General features: G+C 40.1%; 1 protein-coding gene across 2 annotated transcripts in view; it reads left to right on the forward strand.

Annotated features, from left to right (window-relative positions):
• The window catches only part of PLPPR5 (phospholipid phosphatase related 5), a 43,943-nt gene that overhangs the window by 15,382 nt on the left and 16,152 nt on the right, over positions 1 to 12,409 (forward strand). For both annotated transcript variants that reach the window (XM_050901033.1, XM_050901032.1), the window contains exons 2-3: positions 5,602 to 5,734; positions 8,038 to 8,288. In XM_050901033.1, coding sequence (XP_050756990.1) covers positions 5,602 to 5,734; positions 8,038 to 8,288 — 384 coding nt within the window. The remainder of the gene's footprint in view (positions 1 to 5,601; positions 5,735 to 8,037; positions 8,289 to 12,409) is intronic.

Here is a 12,409-nt window from a genome sequence, read left to right on the forward strand (position 1 = left end):
GGGGGGATATTTTGTATTTAATCAATAGCAGACAGATTTATCTAGGATTTATTTTTTCATTTACCTCAAAACTACTGGTCATTTTTTACTATAGAAAATGTACTTCTGTGAAAATCAACCAGGGCATTTGCTGTCAGTTTAAGCAAGCAAAAAGCAATGAGAACAGGAAAAACACAAAGAAAATGGCCTCAAGGGAAAGCTCTGCATAATGAACTTAAAATTGCTACTGCTGGAAATACTGTTGCTGCTTTTCCTGCCAGGGCTGTCACCTCACACGGCAATTTAAGCTTAAAGCGGAGAGTGGAGCTTATCTACAGCATCACTAAAAACCAAGGTTTATATGCTAGATTTTCCAAACTCTGGAGACCACTATGCTCTGTGGTATGTTGACGGCATTTTTAAAGGGGAAATAGGCCAGAAATAGCCCATGGTCTTGCTAAAAGTTAAGAAGAAAAGATAAGGAACAGGAACAACAAAGCCTATGGAACCCATATTTTTAAAAGAAATCTACCCCACACTTTTAAAGTGGGAACTCATAAGTGAAATGAATGGGGAGGCCATTGAACTTAAATGATAACAGTTTGCCTAGAGATACAGAGATCATCCCCAAGATTTTTAGCTCCGGTTCCCAGCTTCCCTTCCTGCCTGATAAGGAAGTATGAGGAAGTTCATTCTAGAGAGAAAAGCAGAGCTGTGGACTGCCTGAGATGCTCATTCCCCAAAGGGACAATCCCTTGCCATGTTATTTCTTGAAAGTGGTCTCAGAGAAGCCTTGGTTAGGGTTCAAATCATGCCTAAATGGGAGAAATACAATGAATAAAAAGAAGTCAGAAGAGAAATTACAGTGCACAGTATTGTCAACTGTTCTTAATTTGAGAAGTTCAGAATATGGATGAATATTTAGTGGTCTTTTTAATGCAATAACTGCTTTTCAGTGTTACTCATCTATCTGAGCGGTTGCTGTAGCTACAGCATAACCCTGAGAATTGGCAGAGAGGGAATCGTGTATTCTACCATGTTCCCCGGCCCATATGAAATATTTCATGAACATTTGTATACCCTAAATGAGGTGTTAGCTGGAAAGATCTATGAATGTGTACACAGAAATTTCTTTCTTAATCCCAAATAGAGATTATCAACTTTAAATTTCAGGATTTATCTTGTTTAAATGCATTAATACACCCTCAGATACCTTGTCATCCAAATGAATGTTTAATTCTTACTTGAATCCTGGGGTTTTATAGGAAGTTACGTCATATATGAGAAGGTAGTGCATAAAATAAACCTCATTTAGTATTTCAGAAGTGCAGATTTAAGGTGATTTATTTATATAAGTGCTGGCTGTTGTAAAGCATACATGACACTAGGGGAAGTTTGTTTATGGAGTCAGTTTAGTGGAAAATCAACAAGGTCAGAGCTGCTCTAGCTCTAATATTTGGAATGAGTCAGGTTTGACATTTCAAGTTGAAAAAGAGCTCAGAATTTAGAACCAAGTTAAGAATATACTGGATGGATGATTTGGGGAAGGACAAATTAGATTTCTAAATTGACATGCAGTGCTAAAACTAGGAACAGCTTGCCTGGATTCAGAAAAATGACTAATACAGAAAAAAAACCTGAACTTATTTGGGAGGAAGGAATCAGTGTAGGGAATGTGTGCTAAATGCTGTATCCTGTGCAGAAAACAAGGAAAGGGACAGGTATTGGGTGGCTGGCAATAAATGTATTACTAGTACAAAAACACCATGAAAATCAATCAGCGAATAAATTAATCAGGAGCTAAGAGGTGAAACAAGAAGAAATATTAATTTTAGATCTCGCCCCTCCCAAACTCTGTTCCTGGCTGTCGAATGGGTTGTCACATCGCAGACAGGATACGATTGCCATGGAGATGGTTATGAGAACTTTTCCTGTAATTTAGATTTTGCTGAGTTAATATTTCTTTTCCATGCTTCCATAAAAAGAAAGGATTATCTAAATGCTAGTTATGAAGTATGTATTAATATTAAATATCTTTATGTAGGGTGATTTTTGTGTTGTTCCTGTTACACTTTTATATTGTGAACCAGGACTAAGGGCCTTCCCTGCGGTTACAGAGGGAAGCTGTAGTAGAACAAGGACCTGATCATTCCCTGTCAGAGCTTAGGCTGATGCCCATCGGGCGATCATTCTTGTCTTGCTCATTCTTGTAACAGTTATGTACGCTACATTTTTATCTAAGGACTGTGAAAATTATTTATATGTGTGTTCTTTAGAATACTGGAAAGCCTGCACTTTATATTGTTAGTCTTCAGGTGAAAATTGTTCTTTTCCTTATACTTTACATGCTGTAATTATATGTCAAAAGGTTTTCTGAGCCTCAGGGAAGGGTGGCCTCTGCTTTTAACAGCTGTTAAAATATCTGTGAGCTAAGAATTTTCATATATATCATTCTTCAAGAAATCTGTACAGTGATCTAAAGTAGTATGACCCTGTTAGACAGAATAAGGCACAAGATACTTCTAATATCCTCACTTTTTTCATTGCAAATTATATTTCTATACCTGAACTTGTGTAGCTCTGTCCAAAAGTTTATGTTGTCAGAGCTTTCAGATTCTCCATTGCAATCCTTCACTGTCAGTTTTGGAGTATTCCAAAAACTTTTTGCCCCAAGACATTGCCAAGAAGTACACAAGTAATTCTGTTATATTAAATGCCATTTGTTGACTCGCATATGCAGTGGAAGGGGTAATGGTGGTCCCTGTGCCAGAGCGAATACAGAAATTGTTTCTTCCTGGAATATACCAGGCATACAAATTACGGTAAAGGGCAAGAGGGAGATTGCCCTCCCTTTCCTCTGCCCTGTAGAGCTGATTATTGCCAGTCGTGCCAGAGAGAAGAAGGGGAAGGAATTGCACTGGGAAACAGAATCTCTCCTGGGACTTACTGAGATTGAAAAAGATTTTCCTTCCATTTCTGAAACATCAATAGGCTGATTATTGAGATAAGCAGTGCTCGTGCTGAAGGATGGAGGAAGGAGAACAGCTTTAGCTGAGCTGCCAGTACAGAAAAATACAGAACCTGTATTTATTGCCAAATTCCAGAAGGATTCTATCAAAGTAAAGCCACAGGAGCACAGAGATGAATGCCTGTTGTGCTCAATGGCATATCCCACTCTGATTACTTCTGGGGGTAGAGCCCTAGGCCTAGTATAGCAAAAGTTTTGTCTTTAGCTGAGTTCTGCATCGTTCTGACCCTTGCACCTATGTACCCACTCTAAGAGTATTTTCGTTCAGCTAAGCACTTGAACACTGCTCCCTGCTGTTCTTGGAGCAGAGATTTTTCTTCATCCAGGTCACCATCAAAGACAGGAAATGTAACAAGGAAAAATTGTTGCCAGCAGCAGGGACCTAGATGCAGCTGATGAAGACAGGTTGCTGGAAGTGAGGATCTCCTTTCCTATAACTGAATGAGCAGTTCTCCCATTTGCTAACCCCAGCTTCCCTACCAACCAAAAAGAAGAACCTGTATTCCTAGATCAGCAGATTTAGAGACTCCGCTCAGAGCTGGAGAGTTGAGCTTGCTGGCACACTTTCTCTTTGTGTTCTTGCAAAAGGTTGGGCACTGTATATCACAGATGCTTCCCTTGTGCTGGATTCTGCTTTTTCCTGGAGTTTGGAAATCTGCAATAATTTTACCGAAATTTATTGAGTTATTGAGTTTGGCAAAAAAAATCAGTTAAATGCAGAATCCGACTGTGTTCAGGTTGCCTAGTCCTTGATGTTTCATTGTTCCAGAGGAAAGAAGGGGGTTACTGTGACTCACAGTAAAAATCTTAGTGCTTCAGTTCTCACCTTTATGAATCATATTAAAACTGGTTTTTTGTTTGTTTTTTTTTCATGAGAGTTGTAGGGCTCATTGGGCTGAATTCTCCTTATCATTGTTATAATTTTGATGACCTTGAATTCAAGGTTGAGTTACATTTCATATGTGTACTGATCATTTGTTAATTATAGATGAAGGAATTGTACTTCAGTGTGCTGAAAACTTGCTTGTATCAAAGTAGAGAGAGGATACTTGTTAGTTCAGGTATTGAAATTTCTGTTTCATCTAAAAATTCCACTAGGATCTGAAGGCAGTCTAAAGTAATAGATGATGACTGTTTCTGTGACCAACGGAATTTTGCTTTTTACACGCTTGCCACCACAGTTATTTTTGTCATTTGTGCCACATTATTTATAAGAAGCACTTTCCTCCTCTGTGTGTCACGATTTAGCCCAAAGTCATCTGTGTAGATCTACAATCTTAGTTATAAGTAAGGTCATTAATTGCATTCTTCCTGTTGACAACAAACTGTGCTTATGAGCCATTGCCCGTAGTTGTTTTTTTTTTTTTGTAACCAGTGCTGTCTGTAGAAGTGTTCAGACCTATTGTGATATATGAAAAGGTTTATAATTTCCTGTTAGGTCAAAGGTTTAGAAAAACCTAGGCAATGAATCAGATTTGATGGCATGTGTAGTATTAAGACTTCAGTTTGCTGGTCTTCATTCCAGTTTATCGAAGTGTGATGTACCTATCAATAAGCTTTACTGTTTTTCATATAGAAGAGTGGAAGAGCCTCGCCTTTAAGTCCCACAGTGAATCAAAGTTGGAATACAGTGGTCAGTATTTGACCCTCGTGCCCTACTCTTTTTGATCCTACCTGTGCTACCCGCCGTAAAGCTTCAGTATCACAGGTTTAGATAGATAGATGCTTAAGGCTTGGCTTTGGCTATTAAGTCTCAATACCATAATTGTCATGAGTAAATTAAAGGTCATGTTTTGCTGTGTAGGTAAATACACATCTTAAAGGTGATATTTTACATTCAAAATACATATTTTTCTTTTTTTATTTGAGATTTTTTTTTTTTGCCAACTGTAATGTGAATGATCTATAGACATGAGAACTTTATTCATTTTGGTGTGATGAATGGGAAACAGGCCATGCTTAATATTAAAATATCAGTGGTGACACTTTGTTCAAGCATGAGGAACAAAGCTAAAGCCAGACTTGATAAACTTAGCTGGCAAAATATGAATCAAACCCTGTTAAGTACCTCCTGGCAAACCAATCCTCTGATGTGAACAGGAGCTCTGTTGTGATTTTTTTTTTCTTTTTCTTTTTTTTTTTTTTCCCCTCCCCCACCATGGTGCAAAATTTGGAGCTCAACCCTGTGAAGTGCTGAGTGTCAGTGAAAGCCACGTGGGAACTGAAATGTTCAGCATCTTCCAGGATTAGGCCTTTACTTTGGTCCACATCTTGTGCATTAAGCCATCTGTTGTTCTTGAACTAATAGATTCTTTCTCTTTCCCCTCATCCTGAAAACTAGGTTATGTTATGTCGACTCCAAGCCCTGGTTATAGAAGTTCATTCTCTTTTAATGCAAATAAAGTAAAGCAAGCCATAAGGCATATTTCCCTCGTAAGAAGATTAACATACAGAACTTGGTTCACTTATGTTGTCTTTTGTGCTGGTTTGGTCTTGTTTCCTTAAGACGAGATAGCCATCTCTGTAATATTAGTATATTATACTTGCTGTAATCTGATGTACCATTTCTCTCCCCTTTTTTCTCCTTCCCTAAGATTATCGTTGGAGAAACTGCAGTGTTTTGTCTACAGTTAGCTACAAAGGATTTTGAAAACCAAGAAAAAACAATATTAACTGGAGACTGTTGTTATATAAATCCACTGGTGCGCAGGACCATCAGATTCCTTGGTATGAGCAAAATTAATGCTTTCATTTTCTGAATGGTGAGAGTGCTCAATTATGTCTTAATTTTGACCTGGGGAAAATATTCAGATAACCATACAACATTTCATGTGTAGTCTTAACTCAGGTGCAGTGAGTTCTCTCCTTTTGGGTAGCAAATGAAGCTTCTTGGAAGTTTGGATAAAAAAATAGTTGCAGAAACAGCATGAAAAATAGAAAAAAATTGGGACCACAAGGGGAAAGAACAACCAGCTGGCCTGGAGTAAGGTGAAGTGAAGAAAGGAGATATCCTTGTGTCATATCTGTAGTTGATAATTTTCTTTTGGTTACACACACACATAGCAGCCAAAGTTGAAGACATTGGGATATAAATGTGTGTTTGAAGCCAAGCCCAGTTTAGGTACTTTCTTAGCCTGGAGATTGTATTATAGTCTCTAGTAGAAAACTGTACAAAATCCATGCTCTACTGAAGTCAGCTGTAACTCCCCCATTGACTTTAGTAGATATGAGATGTCACCCTTTCTACTTAGTTCATTGTAAATGTGTTTGGATGGAGAAGTACCACCACTCAAAATATCTGTTGAATATTCCCAGGTGCTGCTTTTTAATACGTGCAGGAATGCCATAGCAGGGCTCAGTTCTGTTGTTTGCTTCTCACTCACGGTTGTATCTAAGAGAAACAGCTGGAGGAACGAAGCCTTGGGGCAGCTAATCCTCCTGCATGCCCCAGTTGCAGGGGGAGGGAGGGGGATGTGCAGCTGTGTCTGTATTTGCAGTGTTTGTGTAACAGCCGTGCCTGCAAGAGTGTGGTTGCTTGCTGTCACACTGGAGTGCTAAAAGTCGTTAAGAATGAGACTGTCTTGCATAGGTCCAGAGAAGGTGGGGAGTGATGATGAGGAGCTCCTCCCGCTCCAGTTGCTCTGTGTGTAATCAGTGCCTGCGTTTCCTTCCCACTTGGTGGGCCCTCCTTGCTCACAGAAGCAAAAAAAAATTGGGAGGGAGGGAAGGGATGAACAATGGCCTCCGCACTGTTCTACCAGATGAGGCATCGCTACCCATTACGCTCACACAAAGTGATGTGGCCACCTATGTTAGGGCAGTGCACACCCTTGGGGCTTGCTGAAAGGGCCCTTCTGTGCAGCGACTCGCCTGGGCACAATCCGCTGCTCACCAGTGTCTAGCAGCTCAGGGTGAATTAATGTTAGTGTGACATTACTGACCAGCCAGGATCCCAGAAATCATCCTTGGTCCTCTAGCTTTGCTGAGGAAAAAACCTGACCTTTAGAAATGCACATGTTTCTGTGGGATCATGTCTGCTGTGGTGTACACCCGTTAAAGTCCTCATGGTGCCCCATGAAGTTGGGAACTGCCAGAACTCATGCTATATTCACAGTGAATTGAAGTATGGGAAAGGTAAGGTGATTTGCCTGTGGAAATACAGGAGGAAATCTGGAGCTCAGGTGGAATCTGAACACGCACATGCTGGCTTTGCCTCCGAGTCAGGGTGCTGTGTTTGCATTTCCTTCCAGAGCTCATTTTCTGCTTCCAAAAGGATAGAAAGGGACCTCAGAATAGCAGAAATCTGTTTTCTTTTAAGTAATCAGATACATGCATTTCCATTCTAATGAACGAGTACACGTGCTTAATGCTTTGCTGATATGTCTGATAAAAAAACTCTTTAGCATTAGTAGCTCCTCATATATATAGATCTTTAGCTCACTGTGTTGATATTGTGATTAATATGCCACACATAGAGATGTACCCAGTAGTAGGCAGATGAAGACAACTTGTGCATGGCAATATTGAATTATTCAGTACTTCAGCTTCTCTACAGCTGCAAGGGAAGAGAAAATGTTTGTCCAGTATGTGTTACGACTTTTCAAGTTACTTCTCCATCAGGGCCTGACTTCCTTGGTTCTCAAGCAGATTTATAGGGTGAAGAATTTGCCTCTCTCACTTCTGTTTAATGAACATGGGCAAAAGTTAGCTACCAGTATAGCTAGCTACCCTGAACAGTGGAGATTCGTGGCTAGGGGGCCTATGAAAGCGGGCTACTTGCACAAGAACTGAGCGTGCTTCTCCGAAGGATGGAGAGAGATCAGGTGTGCGAGTATGTTGCAGTGTTGCTGCTGTGGTTGTGTAGGAACGTACCATCTCCAACGTGAGCCAGGATCTTTAGGGTACAATACACATGAGGGTTTTTCGTGTTCTTAAATGGAAGGAGCTGGTATATTACTATGATAAATACTATAATATATTGCCCTGGAGTGAAATTGTCAGGAAATTTAACTCTTTGTTTCCCTCTTTAGGAATTTACGCGTTTGGACTGTTTGCTACGGACATCTTTGTAAATGCTGGACAAGTAGTAACAGGGAATCTTGCACCACATTTTCTTGCACTTTGTAAACCCAACTATACAGCACTTGGATGTAAACAGTATACACAATTCATCAGTAGTGTACATGCCTGTACTGGAAATCCAGACCTTATCATGAAAGCCAGAAAGACATTCCCATCCAAAGAAGCAGCACTAAGCGTATATGCAGCTATGTATCTGGCTGTAAGTATATCGTCCTATTTAATGTCACTATATTTTTGAGAGCAAATGGCTCACACTGTGAGGGGAGGAGGGAGGAATGGGGAGAAGATAAGACAATTCTTGGCTGACTTTGTATATGTAAACCTTCTATGAGTTACTGTGAGACCTTTGAGAATTTGATTCATTGGACTTAATTCTGACAACTACAGAGGTAGTGGTTCTCTGAGCCTTGAAAGCTAAGGCAATGCTGAGAGAGAGCAAGTTGTCCAAAGAGGGCTATAGATTCAGGATAACCAGGTTCGTGGTTTACTTTTTCCCCATTTCCAGAGAATATGGGAGGAGGCTTTGTTGGGTGGTAAAGAATAAGGAGAGGGATTGCCTCTGACTGATAGTGGTTCCTTTCCGTGTTGTAACCCAGTACAGATTAGTAGAATTGCACACGGCCGTATTCTTTGGTGGGGTGAAGCACAAGAGTGGGCATATGTAAGTGTCTGATCTCTGCATGTTTCCCAAGATCTGTGCATGTCTTTAGGTATCAGAATTGATATTTATAGGTACCTCAGTACTCATGCAAAGTCAGTTTGGCTCTTATTCTGCAATGAAGTGGGCTACAAGACAATCCAGCCCTTCCCTCTCTCCTCTCTGATACAGGGAGCGATGAGCAGGGCTGGGATAAAAACCGATGTTTACTGCCTGGCATCAGAGCTGTTCTAGAGGCTACTGAGAAGTGTAGGGAGGCAGGTGAGAGGCAGAGTGACTAATGAATCTCACTCAAGTAACTCTGTGCAGTACTCCCTGGCTTAGTTTGGAGTGCACATCGTTCTAGTCTTAAGCAGAACCACATCTTGTTCTTAGTAAAGTTGTCCCCAGCACATGCCTATGGGAGTCTTTTACCTGACCTGTGCTGGTAATCACAGTCCTTTGTAGCCCTTTGGATGGGCCCAGGGCTGCCCTCATAGCGTCAGTGGGAAACTAGGCAAGTGTGTGTGCACCTCTGTGGTCATTGCAGGAGTTATCCCTTAGATTCCATCAGTATTTGAAGAGTGGCCTGCCTATACATGTGTGTGTGTATTTATGTGTGTATATATATGCATGTATATATACGTGTGTGAATGTGTATTGCTTTTAAGCATATATTTAATGAGCTGACTTTTAATTCCTGATTGATCTGGAAACTGACACTTGCCAACATGGCAAAGATCCCAACCCCATCCACAGACAGTGTGCCAATTCCATGCTTCTGAGTACAGTTTTAGAACCAGTTGCTTAAAATCTGCAGCACTGACAGTAACATTTACCAGAAGTTCCTTGTGAGCAATGTCTGTTTAAGAGATGTGGATCATCAGTTAGTACAGGCAAATGTTATCTGCAAATAAGAGATGAGCAATAAAATTCTAACTTGAGGCAAGTGTAAGACTCCTAATAGTATTGTCTTTATTTGGGGAGATATCTAAGGCTTTGCTTCACTGAAACATACCTCTAAATTTGGCGCAAGCTATTTTAGAAAATATTCAGCATTCTTGATTTTAGTTTCTCCTATTTTTCTCATCCATCTGTAAAGTTGGATTTCCACTGTTGCCATGAGTCACAGTAATGAAAGGAAACCAACTGTTCAGCTACTGCAAAGCAGGAAGGAAAATAGTATTAATACATTTTAAAAACAAAAAGTAGACATTAGTAAGGTCTAATACCTAGTATCAATGGCTTTTGACATGAGCAGGAGTACTTCATGCAAACCTTATGTTGTCTGTGGTCAATATACAGTTAGCAACATCAAAAATTAAAACTGCTGTGATCTATTTCATGACTTTATAATCTTTCAGTAACTGCAGAAATGAATATATCCTATGTCATTACTGTATTGCTGCATGATGCATGACACTGTCATCATTTAACTAAAGCACTATAAACTGCTCTCAGGATTTCTGAATTCTTATAGGCTGCCTAGTAAAGTGAATTGCTATGATGTATCCGCTGAGCTGTAGCCTGCAAATATAGGTCCTTGATGCAATATTGGCAGTCCTTTTTTTTTTTTTTTTTTTTTTTAAATTCTGTTGCATGGTTGCAGCTAAAAATACTGTTTATTACACACCAGGGAAAGAAATGCAATGTTCCAGTATTTGGGGTCATGTCCTTACACTGTCATGATGTTTATCAGGATAGTTGGCCTTGAATAACAACTTTCTCATCACTATTCACTGGAGTAGAAGATTTAAACAGTAGCCTAGTCTTTGTATGAGCCATGGTACAACAGTAACTGAGAGCATGGACATAAAGACCTCCATATATTATTCAGCTAGTATTTCATGAGCATATAATCTCTGATACAAAATGTGCTTTCTTTTTGGTTAACAGAAATATTTGGAAGAGAGGGAGTGATTGTTACAGAATCCTCCCTGGACATTTCAGCCAGCTGTGCACAAAACGAAACCAGTTTAAAGACATAAACAGGCAACAAGCTAATCCAGAGTCCTTGCTCTCTGAGGGCTTGAAGTAAACAACATCAGACTTGTGTGATTTCACCGATCAACCCATTTAAAAACAAAGCCTATGCTTTGTCTAATAATTCCCCTATCTCGTTCTATTTAAGTGCAGCCATGTCCTTATCACCTAGCGTCTGTGCATATTGTCTTGTTAACAATAGCTTCTTTTTTCCCCTAAGTTCTTGAGTCTTCCTTTTTTCCCCCTCCCCTCTTTTGAGAGTGGGTGGCTGCTATGGTAACTCTGAATTCCGCTCTTGCTGAAAGTGCAGTCTTTTTCAAACAATTGTATTGCTAATATTTAGACCTCTCTGTAATGTTTGCCTCCATTACTTTCTCTCAGTATCTATCAAGAAAGACTTAGCAATGGAAGTGTTGAATGGCAGCACTATGGTTAGGCGTTTTCTCTACCCTGCTCCAAACACAGACACTTTCAAGGATGCATTACCTGTCTTCTTCAGACTTTTAGGTTTATTTTCCCAGTGTACCAGAGTCTTCAAAATGAGCTACTGTAAATCTATTCCAAAATCTCTAACCAGGCTGGCTGCTACCTGGATTTCTGTGTAGGTGTCTGCTCAACTCGTCTTAGATCTTTTGTTTGTTTGGTTTTGCTTGAGTTGGGTTAATAAGTTGACTGCGTCTGCTTTCATTTCTTATCAGCATTGCAATTCACCCTTTCTCAGCTGGAACAACATCTGCTAACATAGCTATTAAGGCAAACGCTGCAAGTTTATTAAATAGAATATAATTGTATAAGCCACATTTTGATATGTGTAAGTTGACACAGCCTGGACAATTAGAGGTATATTTTGAAGCAGCCAAATATGCACATACTTGGGTTTTTTCCACAACTGAGACACAGAAATGAGAAGTCATGAGTCTTTTTTTTTGGTAGGATTTCGAAGTGATATATGAAGATTTAGTCAGTCTATTCCCATGGATTTAAATATGAGACTTATGACTAACAGTTGTTCTTTGGTGCTGCAAACCTAGGGGATTGGTCATTCCTAGTTGTAGTTTAAGACAAATTTTAATTCATTTGCTTTTTCGTTGTTTTATTCTTACTGCGTTGGACAAGAGCAGTTGGCAGCCAACCTGTCTGTAGGGTAGAGTTTGAACTTGGTGTTACCGCATACATTTCAGACTTGCTTTGGATTTGTAATGATAGAGGAGCAGGTTTAATGCCTTGATAATTGACATAGCCCTTAGGTCTGTAAGCTGCTTTTGTTACTTTGTCCTGTGAACCCTTGGCCTCAACTACGGCCTCAGGCAGGGCTAGCAGGTAAAGCTGACAATTTTTTCCTCTCTGCAGAGCTTTTGTTGGGCCCATGATCATCTTTTCTGCAAGGTTCTTGCTCCTGGCATTCTGCTGTATTGTCTATGCTGTTTACTGTGTTTATAAGTCACTGGGAAAAGACAGCAAGGCAGTCTGAGTCACAGTGCTGGCAACATGGTGACATTCTGTTCAGTGTCACTCCTTGATGCAGTCTTTAGGTGTAGGCCTCGTCTAACCTCTCCCTCATCTTGAAGTGCCTGTTTGGCTCCTGCTCAATGGGAAGCTGGTGGAGGCATGACAGGCCTCTCTTTGATAGGCTTTAGGGAGTGTTCAGGAGGAAAAGGAGTAGCAGAGCCACCTTATTGAATCGGCTTTGTTGTCCATTT

This window comes from Gymnogyps californianus, chromosome 8, assembly GCF_018139145.2.
Source record: "Gymnogyps californianus isolate 813 chromosome 8, ASM1813914v2, whole genome shotgun sequence".
Taxonomy (NCBI): Eukaryota; Metazoa; Chordata; class Aves; order Accipitriformes; family Cathartidae; genus Gymnogyps; species Gymnogyps californianus.